At 40.5% G+C, this 18043-nt stretch overlaps 1 protein-coding gene across 7 annotated transcripts in view; it reads right to left on the reverse strand.

The window, feature by feature from the left end:
- The window catches only part of LOC135167717 (5'-3' exonuclease PLD3-like), a 32372-nt gene that overhangs the window by 8385 nt on the left and 5944 nt on the right, over window positions 1–18043 (reverse strand). For 2 of the 7 annotated variants that reach the window (XM_064131205.1, XM_064131201.1), the window contains exons 2-3: window positions 7167–7510; window positions 6542–6760 (exon numbers count right to left, since the gene is read on the reverse strand). In XM_064131205.1, the coding sequence (XP_063987275.1) occupies window positions 6542–6760; window positions 7167–7283 (336 nt within the window). In that variant the 5' untranslated portion in view covers window positions 7284–7510. Of the gene's footprint in view, window positions 346–6541; window positions 6761–7166; window positions 7511–8101; window positions 8470–11381; window positions 11721–11771; window positions 12046–18043 lie in introns of those variants that run through there. The other 5 variants (XM_064131209.1, XM_064131206.1, XM_064131204.1 and 2 more) reach the window with 4 other exon arrangements.

An 18043-nucleotide genomic window follows, 5' to 3' on the forward strand; every position in this document is an offset into this window, starting at 1 on the left:
CCATCAATGTCGCCACTTTACGGTATTGTCAACATATTTTTTATTTTTTCAATTCACAGTAAACGTTTCTCGAAACCCGTACCACCACTAAAATAACGTGACTACCCCGCGGCCATTTTTCGAAGTGAACCGAACTTCCAATTCCATTTTTTTAAAATCAATATCCTTAATGATAAATAATGCAACGTAAATCTGTGTTGCACGTAAAAACAATTCTAATTTCCCTCAATCACGAACACTTCAACCCCCATTGGTTGCTGAACACTTGGCAATTGTCAACATAATTTTCTTTCGTTTATCAAGGGATAATTCGCACTTTGGCCACTCGTCCGTTAATAACGACTGCACGGGAATGATTCAAAAGTCCGACTGAGGCTTCGCTCTGTGTCAGAGGGTTAACAATTTCCACATGCAGCCCTGGATCGTGATAATAACGCTGGCACGCGTTTCACAGCACCGTAATACCACCGCAGTATGTAGTCTCGCATGTCTATCCCCGCAATGGCATAAAGCACGTGTGGAAATTATCAAGGGAAATCTTTCGTTGCCACCAGCGTCGACTGATTATTCCTAAACAATTCGCCCGCGCCGAGAAAAAATGTTCAATAAAAATTACGAAAACGAGAATGAATACGTAACCAACTACGTAATTTTTACGTAGCACTTCCGACTTTTAACTGGATCCCCCATAATTTTTATTCCCTGGAGAGAACAATTAAATAAAAAATTTCATCTGAATTTTCCGTAATCGGAAAGCGAACTTGAGTTTCGCAATTTTTACGGAATATTCATCTCCGTGTTAAATTTTTATAGACAATTTCTCACCGGGCGAAAAAGGTATTAAGATCGTTCGAGAAATTCACCCATTCCCCCGCAATTATTCTCAATCTATTTCGCCTGGAGGACATTCCGGAAATAATGAGGAGAAAAAACAAAGGATCGGCGGCTCAATATTGCGCCCGAGGAGCACCACAAGGTCGGCCCCTTGGTCTATGGCGTTTTGTCACGCATAAAGTCCCTCTCATTTTTCTTTTTGTAAACAACCAATCGGTAGCTACCATCACGATCCCCATGGGAATTGGCTCCTATCCAATAACGTAGATCAATTCACTCGTGTGCCCTTCGGGGAGGCATATTGGTTTAAACATTCGGTCTAATGAAGACTCAGTGTAAACGAGTGTGTGCACAATTGCAGGGGGAGGGGGAGGGTGACTTTTTTTTCCCTGGGTTTTTCTCGCCGAGAGACAATACGGAAGCCATAATGCCTTATTGTTTCTTGTCATGCACTGGGGGAAGTGTAATTATTGAGGTTTCTAAAAAAACAGAAAATTCACCGGTAATATGATTGTTTGCTTCCATTTGTTGGTGGTGTGGGGCACACTATGGGGCCAAATTTTCCCTAATTTTCCCATTCGTTCGGTCTACATGATATACCGCCCCTAAATCGCCAAACCAAATTAATTATGGTAATTGATTTGATAAAAATGTAAAAAAATGACATCACAGGTCGTAGGACTCATCATCTCTCCGGTTCCTGACATCTGACTCATCAACTCAGCAATAAAATTTTGCCCTTCGATTATGGAAGTTATAGACTAATATTTCCGTCGATTTTTCTCTCCAGTCAATTTATCGAGTTCCCAGTCTTATGGCTCGCAAAATAGCCGTCGAATCACCCTAAAATTACACCTGAATAATTGAACCACTGGAGCTCTCACAACTTCAATAAAAATCCAGTTATCTCTAAATCCACATAAAGCACGGTTCACCTTAACGGAATAAAAAGTTTCCCTCAATTTCTGTTCCACCAGCACCGGCGGAAATAAATTGATAAACTCCCGGATTAGCGTATTGACAAAATCCCAAAGATTTTGCATTTTGTATATACACGTACTTAAGCTTCTTACGGTACCGCCGAGTATTATCGATTCCCCCACCTGCCCCCCTGCCCACCCCTGAATTTCAGGAGGCGAGTTAGAGGGAGATGCGAGTGAAAGCACAGGCCGCAGCGTGGCATCGCCGAGGTTTGTGCCAACGTCGTACGCGATATTCGTCCCAGAAGTTTCGTGTACGCTAATGCTTGCCGGTGAATATATTAATCTACCGATCAATATGCCATCGGTGCAAGAACTTGATGAGCCCTTCTCACCACCCCAGGCCAGTTTGTTGCTCAAAGCCCTCGAGGGCTCGACCGTTCCCTTATCCCTCACAACTTCGGAAAATTTTCAATTCTCAAGCTGATTAATTATTAAAAACGAACCGTGGGATTTTTTAAAATCATGAAAATCCGAAACTAAAGGCTGAAAATGGTGGAGGGGAAGTGCGCAAACTTTATTTCAATCTAATAAATGGATTAAGGGCTGGGAGTACCAACTTCTGAGTCTTGTTAACTCAGTCAGTTCAATATGATTCGATTTGAACGCTCCATTCACACCCTCAGATGCAGAGTCCCCCAAGACCCGGGAGAAGATTAGGCAGATGATTTTCCTCAGGTGATACAAGTAATTAATGATGTAACTAATTATATCTGCGGATCTATTTTTTTTTGTTGAAAAAGCACTGAAATGACCCGATAAATTATACGACGACTGCGCTACTGCAAAAAAAAATGGAAAATAAAATTTACTGTTTATTACATGGTTCGTTATGAGAATTTTTATTTTTCCATCAGGAGCGAAATAAAAAAAATGGATGTAATCATTTTAATCCATGTTTCGTGTGAAGAGACAGTTAAGGGGTTTTCCTCTCCCCACATCCTGGTTTGTCGAAAAAGTACGTAGGGGGAATGGAAAAAAGGAACTTGTATAATTTGAGAAATTTGATCCAACAGATTCACCCCATTGCGTAAAAGACTCTCGGCGATACCCTTCCAGACCCTGTAATCTATTCTCCCGTGTGAATAACATCCCATGATTTTGTTTTTATCCATGGGCTATATGCCCTCGAGACACGCGAGAGAGTCTCGAGATTAAGAAGGGTGAGCCTGAAATGTTCATTTCGATAATAATTTCACGTTTCGATTATTATTTGTCTGTAGTGCCTTCTGCTTGAGAAAAAGCAGCCCTTTTTCTCCTATTATTTTCGATCAACCACAAATAAATTAATTAATCATTTCAATCCACTTAATTCATTTCCTAATGAGAAATTTAAAAAAAATTAACGAATGGCAATAGACTAGTCATTTTTTAAATTCTGAAGGTCACAAAACTATCTGCATGATGACAGTGTGACAGAATACTTTTACAATATCATTATTGTTCGGAAACAAGAAATTTTCGGCAATTTCCTAAAGATATTCCCCCTTCATCATTTCCCCCAAAAAAAAATCAGCAGAAAAATTAATTGAATGATAAAAAAATCGCGTATTCACTGGGGGTATCATCCCCCGTCCCTTGACACCTCCCTCCCCCACTGCAGACTCAAGAAAAACCCTCCAGTCACCAACAATAGGGTATAATTGTTGCTAAGAGCGGTTTTGTTTGTATTTTGTGAGTGAAATCGTCCGATAACTGGTTGACAATGGAATTTTCCTTTGTTCTCATCGCGTTAATGGACGATCAACACGCCCGATTAATTCCTCATTTACTGTATATTATGTGAAAACAGAGCTAAAGCACAAACTCCAGAGAACACACACATAATCAATCTCCAACCCCTAGTCAACCCCCTCCCCGCCCCCTCCTCACGCTCCACACATTCACATAACACTGGTATAATCACGCTTGAGCGGTATTGGACCGACGCGTTTGAACGTAAAGACAATAATAACATTCAGTCGAATGGACAGTGGCCGAAGGGTAAAACGGAAGAGAAATGGCCGATGCGAGGGATAGTGAGACTGGAGAGGCTCTTTTGTTTTGACTATGGACGTATAAACCCAGGGTTATACACGCTTTTGGCTCGTGTAATGGGATATAATTACTCCTGTGGATTTGTGTACACGTGAAAATGATACTCTATTCAATTTCAACGAAAATTTTCCACCTGATGATCATTGCACCGTTAAATTGTCAGTTCTATATCCACTCATACACGTTAACACTCGGAGTATTGTGAAGGTTTATCTGGAATTTGAGAGAGAGAGAGAGGGATGGAGGGGGATGAACTTTTTTTCCTTTTCACGGAGGGAGGGAATATTTGAGTTGCAATTGATCAACTGGAATTTATCGAATTACCAGGGTGAATTGATTAATTGTATTTTGTGTAATTCGGGGCTGATAAATTATGACGTTTCGGTGGAGATACATTGGTTGATTCAACACCGAGACCGCGACAATGTTTTCGGAGGCGTTATTTGTAATTTAGAGTGATCGCCATTGGCTGAGAGCTTTGAATTTATGAAAAATTTTAAAAATTCACTAAATTCGCCCCCCTTATGTTTTATATGTAATTTTCACTTTCTGTAGGTATTTATTTATGTTCTTTATACATTTTGCTATCGGCCGAGGGTGTGTGCAGGTCATAAGATTTTATTACGATCATTATGCCGAATTATTCATGACTCGTACAGAAATCCCAGTTTTTCTCTCACAGCAAATTGAATTCTCACAAAAATTTATTTTCTCCTCAACAATAAAAAACGCTCAAGTGTCTGTTTAACCCCTGTCAGGGGGTGGGGCGAAGAGGTGCACGCACAGCATTCCGGGATTTTTTTTCCTCTCAAGAAAAAAAAAATTAATGACAAAACCAGTGAACATCGAAGAGCCCTCAATTTATCCCTGAACATTCGCGGAAGTGGCGTGTCGGATAGACTTGGAAAATTGACTGATAATATCATTGCCGACTGCACCCCGTGCGTTTTCTCCTTATGCTACCCCGTGAATGCAAAAGCAGCTGAGTTGAAACGTCCTTGAGGCACGCAAATCGTTTTCTTGTATAAATGTTGTAAAATAGTGGAGAAAAATGGTGGCTTTTTTTCCACAGCCGGAACGAGACTGGCAAAACGACGGAAATGTCGTTGGTATAAAGGGAAAAAAAGGACGAAATAGCGGCGGAGAGGAGTAGAAATAAAAGGCGAATGAAAAGGGAAGAAGCTCGGGTGGTAAATGGGACGCAAAGAAATTTGGAATCTTGGCAAGGGTATCCAGAATGGCTACACTGTAGTCTCCATAACATCCGTGAAAACGTCCTGCAATTTTCTGCAATGTAACGTACACACGCAGGGATATGTATGTATTCCGAGTAGGTGAATGTAGCCCTTGTAGCCCCTGTACCCCTCCCACCGCCCTTCATTCCAAACCCGATCTAATTTAGGGTACTTGAGAACCGTTGGGAAAACAGACACTGAGGACCCGTTGAGTATACAGTCGTTCAGTGAAACGAATATAAACGGCAATTGAATACGAACGCACTTACGGGAGTTAAGGGCGAGTTGCTTACGACGTACGAAAATACAGTCTACATTGTGAAGAGTGGAGGGAGAGGTAAATGAATGAGGGAAAATCAAAGCGTACGGGGAATAATTACGAGGATCGTGGACGTGGAGCTGAATTAAATTTTCTTTCAATAACATTATTTTTTCTAAAGACCCCACGTTGCTAATGTCAAGGAACCCATTACCTCGGTGATAAAAATCACTGATTGTGGTGGTCATTCAGGTCACTGTCCGCCAATAATTGTTGGCATGTCCCCGAAAACTAAAACTTTTTGTCTTCCTCGCTGAGGGACAATGGAAATGTCCCTCGCAGAGTGCACGGTATTATTTTTATTGCCATTCTCGGTTACACTGGCGTCTTGTTATATCGTGTCTCGGGGTGATAAAGCTCGGCTCAACCGGGGGCCGACGAGCGATGCCCGCGACTCTCGCTCTCTAAAAAACGTCGAATGACGGATGGAGTTATTTTGATTGTTTGGTTTTAGGGGCTGGTCTTTTTGGGAGATTCCGGAACTCGATGGGTCTTTCATTCAAAAGCTGCGAGACTTTGGGGTCGGGAGAAATTGTCGTTGGTTTGATCGATCACAATAACTATTTGAGGTGAAATAGTTCTCTTATTTTCCAAACAACAATTTTGGTGAAATAATAATAATGAAAATATTTTAAAAGTCTCTGCTAAATTACTCCCCCCTTCCCTTTCCAAGTAATTACATTACTCCTTAATCCATCGAACGAAACAGAATGCCCCAAATTAAATAGTTCAAGTTAATAAAACTTATTTATAGCCCCTTGGCTTTTCCCGCATCTTACTTTCGTGTCTCAAGGCGATAAAATCCCCTGCCCTCTCCCCTTCTCCTTTCAATCGAAACGGCCAACAGCGTCGATTCCAATATAAACGTGACGCTCCTGATTTAATAGCCCCACCTCTCAACCCTGACCTTACACCGAGACATTCAAATTACCCACACCTCACACCCCCTTTTTTTTCCCCCCACACACACACATCAGACTATTCAAATTTTGACCCAAATCGTGTGCCTGCACCAGCGAATAATTTTGCAAATCCGACAGCTGTTTCCAAGTGTCTACACATTCATATTTTTTTTTTTCTATCAAGATAGTTTCGGAGGAGCGATTGAAAAAATCAGATGGATGGTTATTTCTTACCGATAGTTTATGCTTAAGACGTGGGGTCCGGCTCTTGCGGTGGGGAAGAAGAACTACGACGTCCTGATCCTTGTTCACAGTGCTTGGGTAGGATTTTGAAGATGATGGAACTGAAGAGGTTGATGCTGCACCACTACCCGAGGCTGATGAGTACTTTGAGTAAGCGACGTTGGTAACTGTGTTGCTACCACCGTACGACACGTTGTGGGTATTATTCACCTGGAGAATTAATCAATTTGGGGTTAATTGGGGAATAGTTTTTTCGGGGGTATAATACTACGTGAGAGCAGCATCAGGAGTGGATTTATCAAGATGGTCATAATTTTTTCAATTATTTTGATATTCCGAAAAACTGCATTATTTTTCCCTGTGGGGAGGGCCTTCGGTCAATTAGTGAAACCTTTTTTTGTTTAATAATGAAAAGTGGCTGGGAATAAGCCTCACAGAAGGACAGCAAAGGGGCATTATACGGTGGGTCGTACAGTAACTGAGTGGGAGGCCAATCACAGCCACGACAAGCGCTTCTCCTACCCCTTGTTTTTCCCACTTTTCCCCACATCCCGTGGAAGGTCCGCACAGCGGGTAATGATACGAAGCTCTTATTTTAATTAAAGCAAGGCCTTACCTGCACGAGTATGTGACAAGCCTGGGACGCTATTTGAAAGAGGCCATCCTGCAAATTGCGTCCTGGATGCTCGCCGCCGGTCTCCCGCGCACCCCTGCCCCACCCGAAGAAAGACATTTCGACGATGCCAGGATGACTTTTCGCCACGTCTCCTCGCTGTCTCTTACGTCCACTCTTTTCTACTTTATTCAACAATTTCCTTGTTTCTTCTCCTCGACTCTTCGCATTTTTGAAGCAAATAATTCGCCCGTATCCTCCTGGGTTGTTTATCTATTCCTGCGATGATTTTTCGCTTCATTTTTTGGCTTCTGAACTGGCAATAGAAGAACTGGAGATCAGTTTATCTGGAAATTAAAATATTTTTTCACGTGAGAAAATAAAAATGTGATTTTAAATTGAACTCATCAAGTCACTGCAATTTTTTTACTGCAGTTTACTACTTTGTATTTCGCCGAATGAAATGTTGAAATATAAATTCGGAAACTACTTGGTCGAAATACTCAAACACAGTGAACGAGAAAAAACGAATTTGAACATTGATCGTTGAAACAAAGTACAAACAGTCGTGTCGTATCATCCTGTTCTGAGCACTCGTAACCTCGTTTATTACGGCTTTATGGTGGAGAAAAAAATAGTCACATGACTTTGACGATCGATAATTTTACAGGGGAACTGTAAAAATTGGCGTAGCTCGGTTCACAGAAACATATAAAACCTCTTTTAGGTTGACGATAACTTTGACTCTATATCATTTATGTATTTAGTACATGAGTTGTGTATTTCTCGGGAAAATTTTAGTGTTATGGGAAATGAAGGTGTGGAGAATTTTCCAGAATGTTCTTTGATTAACTTTTGCCTCTCTAGGGTTCAGGGAAAATATTACAAATGGTAAATTTGACTTCGATGTCTCTGTAAAAAGTCTGCAAAAATCATACACTTGATCCTGGTCACTCCCTCCTTCACAAACACTTGTAAATCGCCTATAAAGTGTCCCATTAATGCAACCCCCTGACTACACCGCGGACAAAAATTATACTCGTAGAGAGCCCTCGTCTTCGTCGTCAAATAGCGATGACAAATGGCAGGATCGATCAGACTGCCCACCGGTCAACAGACAATTGCTCCTGCATGGCTGACTATTCACCCGACAAACTCATTGTTGTCCTTGGATAAGAAAACACCCGACCCCCCGGAAATCGATTAATCCACGTTCATTTTTATCAAGATTAAACTGAAATTAAAATGTCATTCGAGTGAATGAAATTCGCATGAGTTTCTATGAGTGATGATAACGAAACGGTTGAAAGTGTGGAGTGAAAATAGAAATGGACTTCTCCCGGGTCTCAGGGTAATAATGGAAAGCAATTTATTGATTACAACTGATGCAAAAAACTAATATCGGGGAAAACTGCATCAACGAGAAAATATACTGAGAAATTGTAATTTTGCAAAACATTTCGCTCGAACGAACCATCATTTCATAGTCAAAAGAGTCAAGTTATTTTCCACTCCCCCCTTCCCCCTCACTCGTTGAGGTAAATAAATTCAACAATCGTGTTGTTCTCCGCAAACTTTCCGGGCAAAAATTTTCCCCCGTTACCCCCAGATAATGCGCATTAAATCATTCAAAAGCGACCCCATTACTGAAAAATTAATTCACGATATCGAGCGAGTATTCACCTAAACACTCGTCCACGAGCCAGTAAACAGACTGAATATTATTCTCCGAGTGAAGCACCGGTGTTGGAAAATAAAATGGACAGCTAGCTGTCACTCATTCCGTATATTTTCACGTCCGACCGGGCATTTGAAAAGTCAGTGGGTGGGTGATAGTGGGGTGCGTACACTTGCCAATGGTGAATTGGAGGAGTGCGAACAGGCAGACAGGGAATGTAGTGAAAATGAGATTCAATATTAGTGAGCATTTGAAAAATTCATGGCTCGGTACACAGAACGGGTCTACGTTTACTCCAACAGATAAGCCAACCGGCAGTACATGCTAGTGCGTGTCCCATGGCCATCAACGTTTCCCCGATGATAAGTACAGTCCCACGTGTATTTGGCGCCCCGACGCTGCTTTTCCATTCTCAACGTATATGTATATATATTTCCATATGTATATGGATTGCAGAGACGCGTTATAATCGCCCTGACTCACCCTACTAACGTTGTAACCGGGTATGGCGGTGAAACACTAACGGTAATGCCACTTTTGCCCATCAGATTCATTCATGATGAATAATACAACGATACTCGCACGATTGTGTAATCGTAAAATATATTTTTCATCCCCGGTGTTTGCAGTTTTATGCGGCTTCATTCGTTGTTTATTCATGTTCATCGTGGGTACCTGATGGGCACCGCCGAGGAAAATTCAGGGGCTGCGGTGGTCGATTATTTGGAATTCGTACTAGACTTTCCTCGGCAAATATTGAATGTTCATTCTTGACATTTACGCACTGATTCATTAAACAAAATATCAGCGTCCAAAAAATTGTAGCATTTGTTCTCCTGTACTTTGAGAAAAAGAAAACATTTAATGATTTAAACATTTCTTGATGTCAGCAACAATCATCCCCTTTTCCCGTACAAATACACCCTGCAACACCCATAAAAAAAAAATCCCTCCCCCAGCCAACACCACCGAACGGAATGAACCACCCGCGCAACTAAAATAATCAAATTAATTATGAATAAAAATAATAACCAGGTTTCCCACTACTCGCCATTGAAACAAAGTTGATGATCGTCAGGTTTGTTTGCAGAAAATGAATAGTTTGCCGAGGTGTACCCTGTACGTGTAATGCATACGTTACGAGTTGGAGGATTGTTAGCTGGAATACAAACAGGGTCCCCGTGGTGGTCGTTTATTGTGGCATTTCACCGGTATTTGCAAACACGGTTAAAACTACCGCCCGGAAAACCAAGAGCACGAGTGTGAGGGAGAAGGGGGTACCAAGAGGGGTGGCAGTGGGCGGTGGTGGGGGAGGAGGAGGGCTTGAAAGACAGTAGAAGCGGTGAAACAGAGGTTTTCGGCAACAATGAGCGATATCGAGTGACGTTGCGTTACAATTAACTGTCGCTGCATTCTATCGAAACTTTGGTAGAACTAGCGTTATTGTTTACATATGTATATTTGATTGCCATTGAGGGTAATGTACACACACGGACATGAGAAAACGTTTCTCGGATGTTTCCCCAGTTAATTATCAAGTTGGTTCATCATTTTCGAGTAATTCGGTATTGATAACTATCACAATTAATTAGGAAAATATGTTTGTGTTATCGGTGAGTTGAATTTTGGGGAATATTTTGTTTATTTAATGGGGTAATTATGATACTTGGGGGTATCATAGATAACTTAATTTTGTCAGTCAAGGAAAATAGTAGAAACGTTCCAATGGGACATATATTATGATATCAATAATAAATTATATTCTAATTTGAAAATTGTCTTTGAGAACTGATGAATAAATGCTAATTACCTAATTTTATTTATAATTTTCACGTTCTTCCTATTTTCCAGACTCTCACGACTTGCACTCAAGTTAATTCCGCCCCCGGGAAATACATTCCCAGTGCCATTAACGTTCAAATAAACTTTCCCCTGAATTTTCCTAATGTTATTTGACTTTGGGGAACGCTAATTACAAGAGTTAATTCAATTCTTTTTACTTCACAAAATTGACACGATGACGTAGTTACGCATATTAGTCAATTAAAAACTCATTCGAAAGGCGGAGCTGAATAAAACTGACAGAAAAAAAAAAACGTGAGTTGACATTATTTTTTGTAACAATAACGAGTGCTTTTCTGTTTTCGACTCTGTGAAATTATTTCTGACATGTCAACACGTGAAATTTTCCGATCTGTCACATGACGCTGATGCACTTCCGCCTCTTTATCAATTCTCGAGCATCCCCAATTTTCTACAGATGAATAAACATATTTCAAAAAAATAAATAAATACTCGAAAAGTTCAGCCCTCGGATGAAGACTCTCATACGCGTGCTTTCACAAACCCTCTAATTGCTTTTTGCGAGTATTGGCTGGAGCTTCCAATGAAAATATACACACGCAGTTCTACAAACGTAATGATTGTGTCCAGTCACAATTTCCCTCGATAAACACAATTACACTGGCAGTGGTAATTATAGAGTTTGATGAATTCCCGCGAATCTGCCATAGTTTCGTCATCGATTAACGATTGATTACCTCTCGGTTGATCCAGCGGGTGGGTCAGCACCTCCAGGGATGGCCAGGATCCCCAGAAAATGCCGAAAAATTCTGGAGAACGAGGGTCACCACTAACTCAGACTTCAACAGACGTGTTTCGTCACTAGTGCGAGCGCGAAACTGATTATCGATCACTCGAATTATCCAGAGGGGAAGCACTCGTTGCTCGCATTATCCCGATCAAAAATAAATTTACATTAATTACTTCGATTTCACTGTCAATTGAGACGAATTGATTCACTCGATCCCTCTCCCGTATTTGGACTAAAAATTAATAAAACCAAAATTCTGGGCGGACCTTTAATTCTTAATAAACCGAAACAAAGACCGAATAACGCGCAATTATTTAATTTGTAATGAGTACTCAACAAGTAAAGTGTACACTCGTGCTCCGCAGCCTTTTCGCTCCTGGCGCGAGAGTAGAACAGCTGATTATCGATCACAACAATTATCCGGAGCGGAAGTACTCCATGTGGGTCACATTGTTCCACCAAAAAAATAAATGTCCAACAATTTCCAAAAATTTCACTGTTACATCAACATTATTGGACTCTTCGGGATAATGGGGAGCGATTTAAAATGGCTTAATGCGTCTTGGATGTTCGGCCTTACGTTCGCCAGGGCAAATGCTTTGGTATAACGAGTTGAGCCGCAGGGGTATACGAAATAGAGAAAACCGACGGCTTACAGGGGTGTTCTGCACGCCTCCGTCGGGGCTAGACCTGCGCTCCAGACGCTTTGCGTGACCTCGATACACCTACCCCTCGTATAAACACAGGTAAGAGGAAGCTCGTGCCGTTCAAGCCCTATCAGCCCTATGCGGGATGTGTTTTTTTTTTTTTTTTTTTCACTGGGTGGATTGGTGTGGGTGCAGGCGTACATTTTGACTGTAGACTGTTCCAGTACGTTAACTTTCGGACGGCGAGGGTGTGGGTGCGGAGCTCGTGCACGAGGTCATCGTCGTCAGGCAAATGGACGGGTCGATTGAATGATGGGGTGATGGGCCAGAAATGGGTAATCGAGGGGAATTCACGGATTTTGGGCGCTTGGGTTTCTCCACTGGGGCTTGTGTGTGGTTAAGGATTATTCGAGTACTTGGATTGTTTTGGTTATCTGATAATCGGTGTCCATTTTCAGTTGATACTGAGTTATTACTCATTTTAGTGGGGATTATTGATTTAAATGACTCGGAAAATTGAGGGATATTTCGCCCATTGATTCTAGAAGTTTGTGTTCCAGTTTTTTAACCAATATTTTAGTGTTCAATGTAAATTAACGTAATGATATAAACAAATACATAAATATGTGTGAACTGTGAGCTCGACGATTAATTATGTTTCAGGATTAATTTGAGACGGTTTTTGAAAGTTGTAGGTCAATATTTCCTACGGTTTTAATTAAATGCAACTTTATGAATTTAATACGGAACTTTATTTCTGTTTTTGAATTTGTTTCATCCGGATAATTCAAAAAATTACCCGCAAAGTTTGTAATTGAAAGTTTTTCAGTCGCAGCGGAGTTGAGTTCGACACCTGCGGTTGATAAACGCACGTCAGCTCCGGTTTATTCAATCCTGTTCATTAATTAAAACTCTGGCCCAATTTCATGAAATTATAGGAAGGTTTGCCTGTGATTAGGGGATGGATACCATACATTGTTATTTTTATAACACTGTATTACTGGCATTGAGGTATTTGCATTGCCCCCAGGGTCTGTGGTTATACCATGTCCCAGGAGAAAATCAAGGTCATCTCGGCTATTGAATATTTATGATTTAATCGCTTTGAATATTGCAGTGATTGATAGATTCTATGTACTTGCGTCACGGTTATTAATTTGGTAGGCATCTTGGGGATGATTAAGTGGAGGTATTCACTCTGTCTTGGAGGTGTAAAAATCACTCAATGACGAATATTATTAAGTCACTGGTTCTAAGAAAATTCACGATTCATTTATCTGGTAAAAACTAGAAAAAATTAAACAGACGATTTCGTAAATTTTTTAAAGTAATAAAATGTGTTCATCAGAAAAATAAAAGAAATTGTTGGATAACTTTTCAATTATTTGTGAAATATTGAAAGCGATTATCCATCAGTGAGGCATTTTCTCCCACAAAAAAAAATTCTCCATCGAGCAGAACCCACGCCATACTCAAGGTATTAATTAATACTTAATGATGAAAAATGCGTCGTTTAAACCCACGAGTTCTAGACAGACATAAAAACCCATCCACCAAGACCTTGACCTCACAGCTTTTTTTAATAGAAATCCTCGGAGTCATACTCAATTCTTCGAAAATAAAATGAAATGAGAAAGAAATTTGTTTGACTTGAGTCTGTGACAATAACGATATTTCTACATTAATATCGTCGGGGCCTTTGAGACGGGGAAAAAAACCGGGGAAACGCGTGAGTGACAAAGGGGATGAGTCGTGGTGCAAATATTGCTGATTGTTTGGTCGAGACTTTGTCGTATCTCTGGACGGGGAGAGCCAACGAGCCCTCGGGCTAACGCAGGAAAATTCCGCGTGCCTTCGACGCCTCTCTCAGTGCACAAAATACATGTATATGTATAGGATCTTCGTTCATCTAGGCAACCCCCACATCCCCGTTAACTCTCATTTTGCAGTTATGGGGTTATACACTCTCGTTTTTCGTACATGAGCGTGCAAAGATGGCTTTCATGCTTTCTCCGAGCCTTTTCCCTGGTAAGGCAAATAAAAGTGAAGCGCCTTAATGAACATTGTGCTTGCGGAAAATAAAATGACGATTACAGTTGTTTCCGGTACTTAGACAGGGGGATGGAAAATGAATATAACTCAAATTAAATTTTGCCTGAAATTCCACGTCACTTCATACTTGAAAAATCAGTCACTTAATTAGTAAAAATGACGAAATTATAGTTGAATTTTTCATAATTACGAATGAGTCACAAACATCTATAAACATTTAGGGTAATGTATTTTAAAAACAAAGTCAAAGTATGTGACAATGTACTGTTCCCCGATTCAAACAATTTTTTCTCACTGGAACTAAAAACCCATTTCAAGCCCGATTTCCCCGAAATCTGCATAAAGCTTTGAGGACCCATTGGCCCGTGTAATCCAGAGAATCGAGGCGCAAGAGTATGAAACATCGTAAAAAAAAAAATTTGAAAAAGAAAAAGGGGAGACTTCAGAGAAAAGAGAAGAAAAAAAATCTGGAATATATTCGGATTATGAATATTCCGGTGCTCTTAACGGCTGAATATTTTTGTCGAGCGAGCATTGTGGAGTACAGTCCCCATACATTATTTAATAATTATAGAAGATGTGTGCGTGGGTGCATAAAAAATGGGAAGAGACAGCGGGTGCCAGAGGCCCACCCATTTTTATTTATTTTTCCTTATCAGGAAAGCCGAGAAACTTGAATAAAATATACCGTGGAAAAACATTGAAGGTATAAATAGACTGATTTATGGGTTTGAGAGGTGAAGGAGAGAGACTGTTTTTACGACTCATATCAATTTTTTTCAACGATGATCCACCCTCGTGAATGTCAACGTAAATAATAACCCCTCTATTGCTCTGGCGTCGCCCTCATGGGCTCGGGATATTTGGTAATCACCACTGTACGGGAAAAGATACGGGGGTGGCGTACGAACCCGATCATAATCGTCATCATAAATTTTTAAACATTGTTCGGATGAGAAATACCGAGTAAAAATGACTATTCACTATTTACTCGGGTCTAGGACGTATTTCCAATGTTATTTTCTCCTGAAAATTTAATTTGACAAATGATGATGACGATAATAGGAGACAGTCCAACCAGACTACTATGGAAAAAAAATTATTAACATTTGAAATCGATTTCCTCACAAAGTATACAACAAAAAAATTCTAAAGTCCCACTAACACAGCGCTCAAATGAAGAAAAATATTCTCATGTCCTTGAGCGTACCATTCTCTCTGCCCCTAACGACTTGTTCTTCCATAATTTATTAATGACCAAAAAAACATCGGCAGGTGATGCTTCGTTTCCCGTTTCGGTGGCCATTAATTTCCCCAAATGACTCCCGCAATATCCCTAATTTATGACAGATCATTATCCTTCCCTCCCCTTTAGCCGATGATTCAAAAATAAAAATCCAGCAATTAAACACAAATTCCATTAACAACACAATTTCCTTGTTCACTTAACACAAATTTCCTCGTGAAATGACGTCATACCCGATGTATAACAGTGAATATCAGTGGAGTAGAACGAGTGGGTACACAGAGAAATGTCGTGAAAGGGAGAGGAAGAGGGTAATAGTGACTCCCTCACAGCCCTCTCAGTCCCGACCCCACGGCGGAAGTCGGTGAACTGCCACGGGTGTGTAATGGACAATCGATAACGTCGATCCAAGCCAATTTCGGTTGAAAAACTTTTGCCTTCTTTCACTAAGTATTTTTAAATCCCTCTCCAGCCAAGCCACCCAGTGAATTAATTCCATCTCCCATTTGCATGACCCGTCCGCCCGATTTTCCGCGTCAATTAACTTATTGGCGGATGCTAAATAGAGATTTTTTTCCCCCCTCCTCCTCTCCTGTCCCCCGGGCAGCTAAGCCCCTCGTTTTTACATTACAAAATTGTATTACCAAGAATTATGGGCCATAAGCGACATTAACTAGAACAAAAAGTTGGGGAAAAAAACTACGACGAGCTACGGGGGGAGAGAGAAAAAATAATAAGACTTAAATCTTAATTCGCTCGACATGAGATAAGGAGGCGAGTACACGGTGCCACGGCATAATTTTCATACATTCGACGACCGAATATAACGGTCACGCGATCACAACGCGAACGGGGTCAAACTGTGAACGAAAGAAAAAGGAAAAATCAAATTGCCCGGAGGGGAGGAGGGGGAGGGGAGAGAGGAATAATCGAAGTTGAGGCTGATCCGTTCAGTGAAATTTATTGCGTTTACACAAAGCGGTTTCTTTTAAAATTCATATCCAAGTCAAATGAATATCTGACGTTCGACAAAAGGTGCATTGATTTCACATATTTCGCGATTTCAATTGAACACCGCTGAAACAATATTCCGGAGAAAGGGTAATTTCGGGGGTTACGGGGTTGCCCTTAATGTTCGAGTCAATTTTCTCGATGAAATAAAGTAACATGAGATACTATTTTTTTTCCTCAAGTACTTTTGAACTCGTATTAATTATTTTTCTGTACTTTAATATTGTATATCCCTCACCATGTTGATGAACCAATGTATCACATTGGTATTTACGTTTGGATTATATTGATTACCCCGAATGTAACTCGAGATTGGAGCTATGTACTCCAGAATTGGCAGTGCACGCAGACACAATTACAAGATGTCCATCGGGAAAGATTGAATCGGGCTTACCGCCTCATCCATCCATCAGCCTTAGACTACATTCTATTATATACGAGATGGCTCAAGTAAAGATGAAGGGGTGGTAAAGTTTGCCGGAGAAGGAGAGAGCGTGTTGTGGAGGGTACGAGGGGTTCTAGTGCAACTCGGAAACCATCTGCTGCTACCACTACCACTCCTGTTTCTCCCTGCTACTTGATAGATATATACAGTCTGTATTACACTGCCGCCCAGCGGTTTGACAGTTTTGGTATATCGACGGGATAACAAGTGTCGCGATTCATCTTCCACCTGTCGTAAAGTCCATCGTAATGCAATTTCATGACGTATAAAAGTTATTGCGTTTTATTTATCAATTTATTCGCCCCGACGTGGGTGATAATTATTTCCCATTATTAATTGAATATTAAGGTGCGCTTTGTGAACGTTATTAACGGATTTATCGAATTAAATTTTTCTAGTTGAAAGAATTGGTGATTTCGGGGGAGATGGAGTAGATTGGATGGAGATAATTATTTCATTATTTTGCGAGGGTGCATTATGGACTGCAGTCGGTGGATGAACTTCACTGTCACTCGGGACAATGAATTTTGTCATTTGAAATAGAATTATAAATTTATTCATTAAAGAACGTTCTTTAAATTTTTTTAGAAGACCGGGGTAACGCTGGACGTATGTGGAAAATCATGAACTGTCAGTCAAACAATTTTTAAAATTTTAGTATCCAATTAACTTCCTCATCTTCAATTCTTTCCATTTTTACCGTGTGATAATCAAGAAAAATTTATATCATCAAGCCCATAATATAAACTAAAATAAATATAATGAATTGGAAATCATAAAGAAATGGTAATGGCAAAACCCAAGTCTCATAAAAAATCACACCGATAAAAATCTTTGAACTCAAATGGTTAAACTATAGTTGAAAAAAAAACGCAATAATTCTCCTCGATAAAGAACCCCCAGTCCCATTGAAATTAAGGCGAATAAATATTATCAAGTACATGAAATATCCGCGGAGATTGTTGAAGCACGATGATGGAGAGGGGGAAAGGTTTTTCGGTAAAAGACGAGAACAAAGTGGACGAGCATAAGGAGTATATACGAGGAGAGATGAGCCAGGAAAATGGCCCGTGGCGTGGCTTTGTGCTACCGACGGGTTTTAACCGAACCTCCCCCCCTCCCCCCTCCCCCTGTTCCTATATATTCTGTCTCTAATGTACTTTCCATCGAGTGAATATATACTCACTATCCAAACGAGCCGTGCTTCC

This window comes from Diachasmimorpha longicaudata, chromosome 11 (assembly GCF_034640455.1).
Source record: "Diachasmimorpha longicaudata isolate KC_UGA_2023 chromosome 11, iyDiaLong2, whole genome shotgun sequence".
Taxonomy (NCBI): domain Eukaryota; kingdom Metazoa; phylum Arthropoda; class Insecta; order Hymenoptera; family Braconidae; genus Diachasmimorpha; species Diachasmimorpha longicaudata.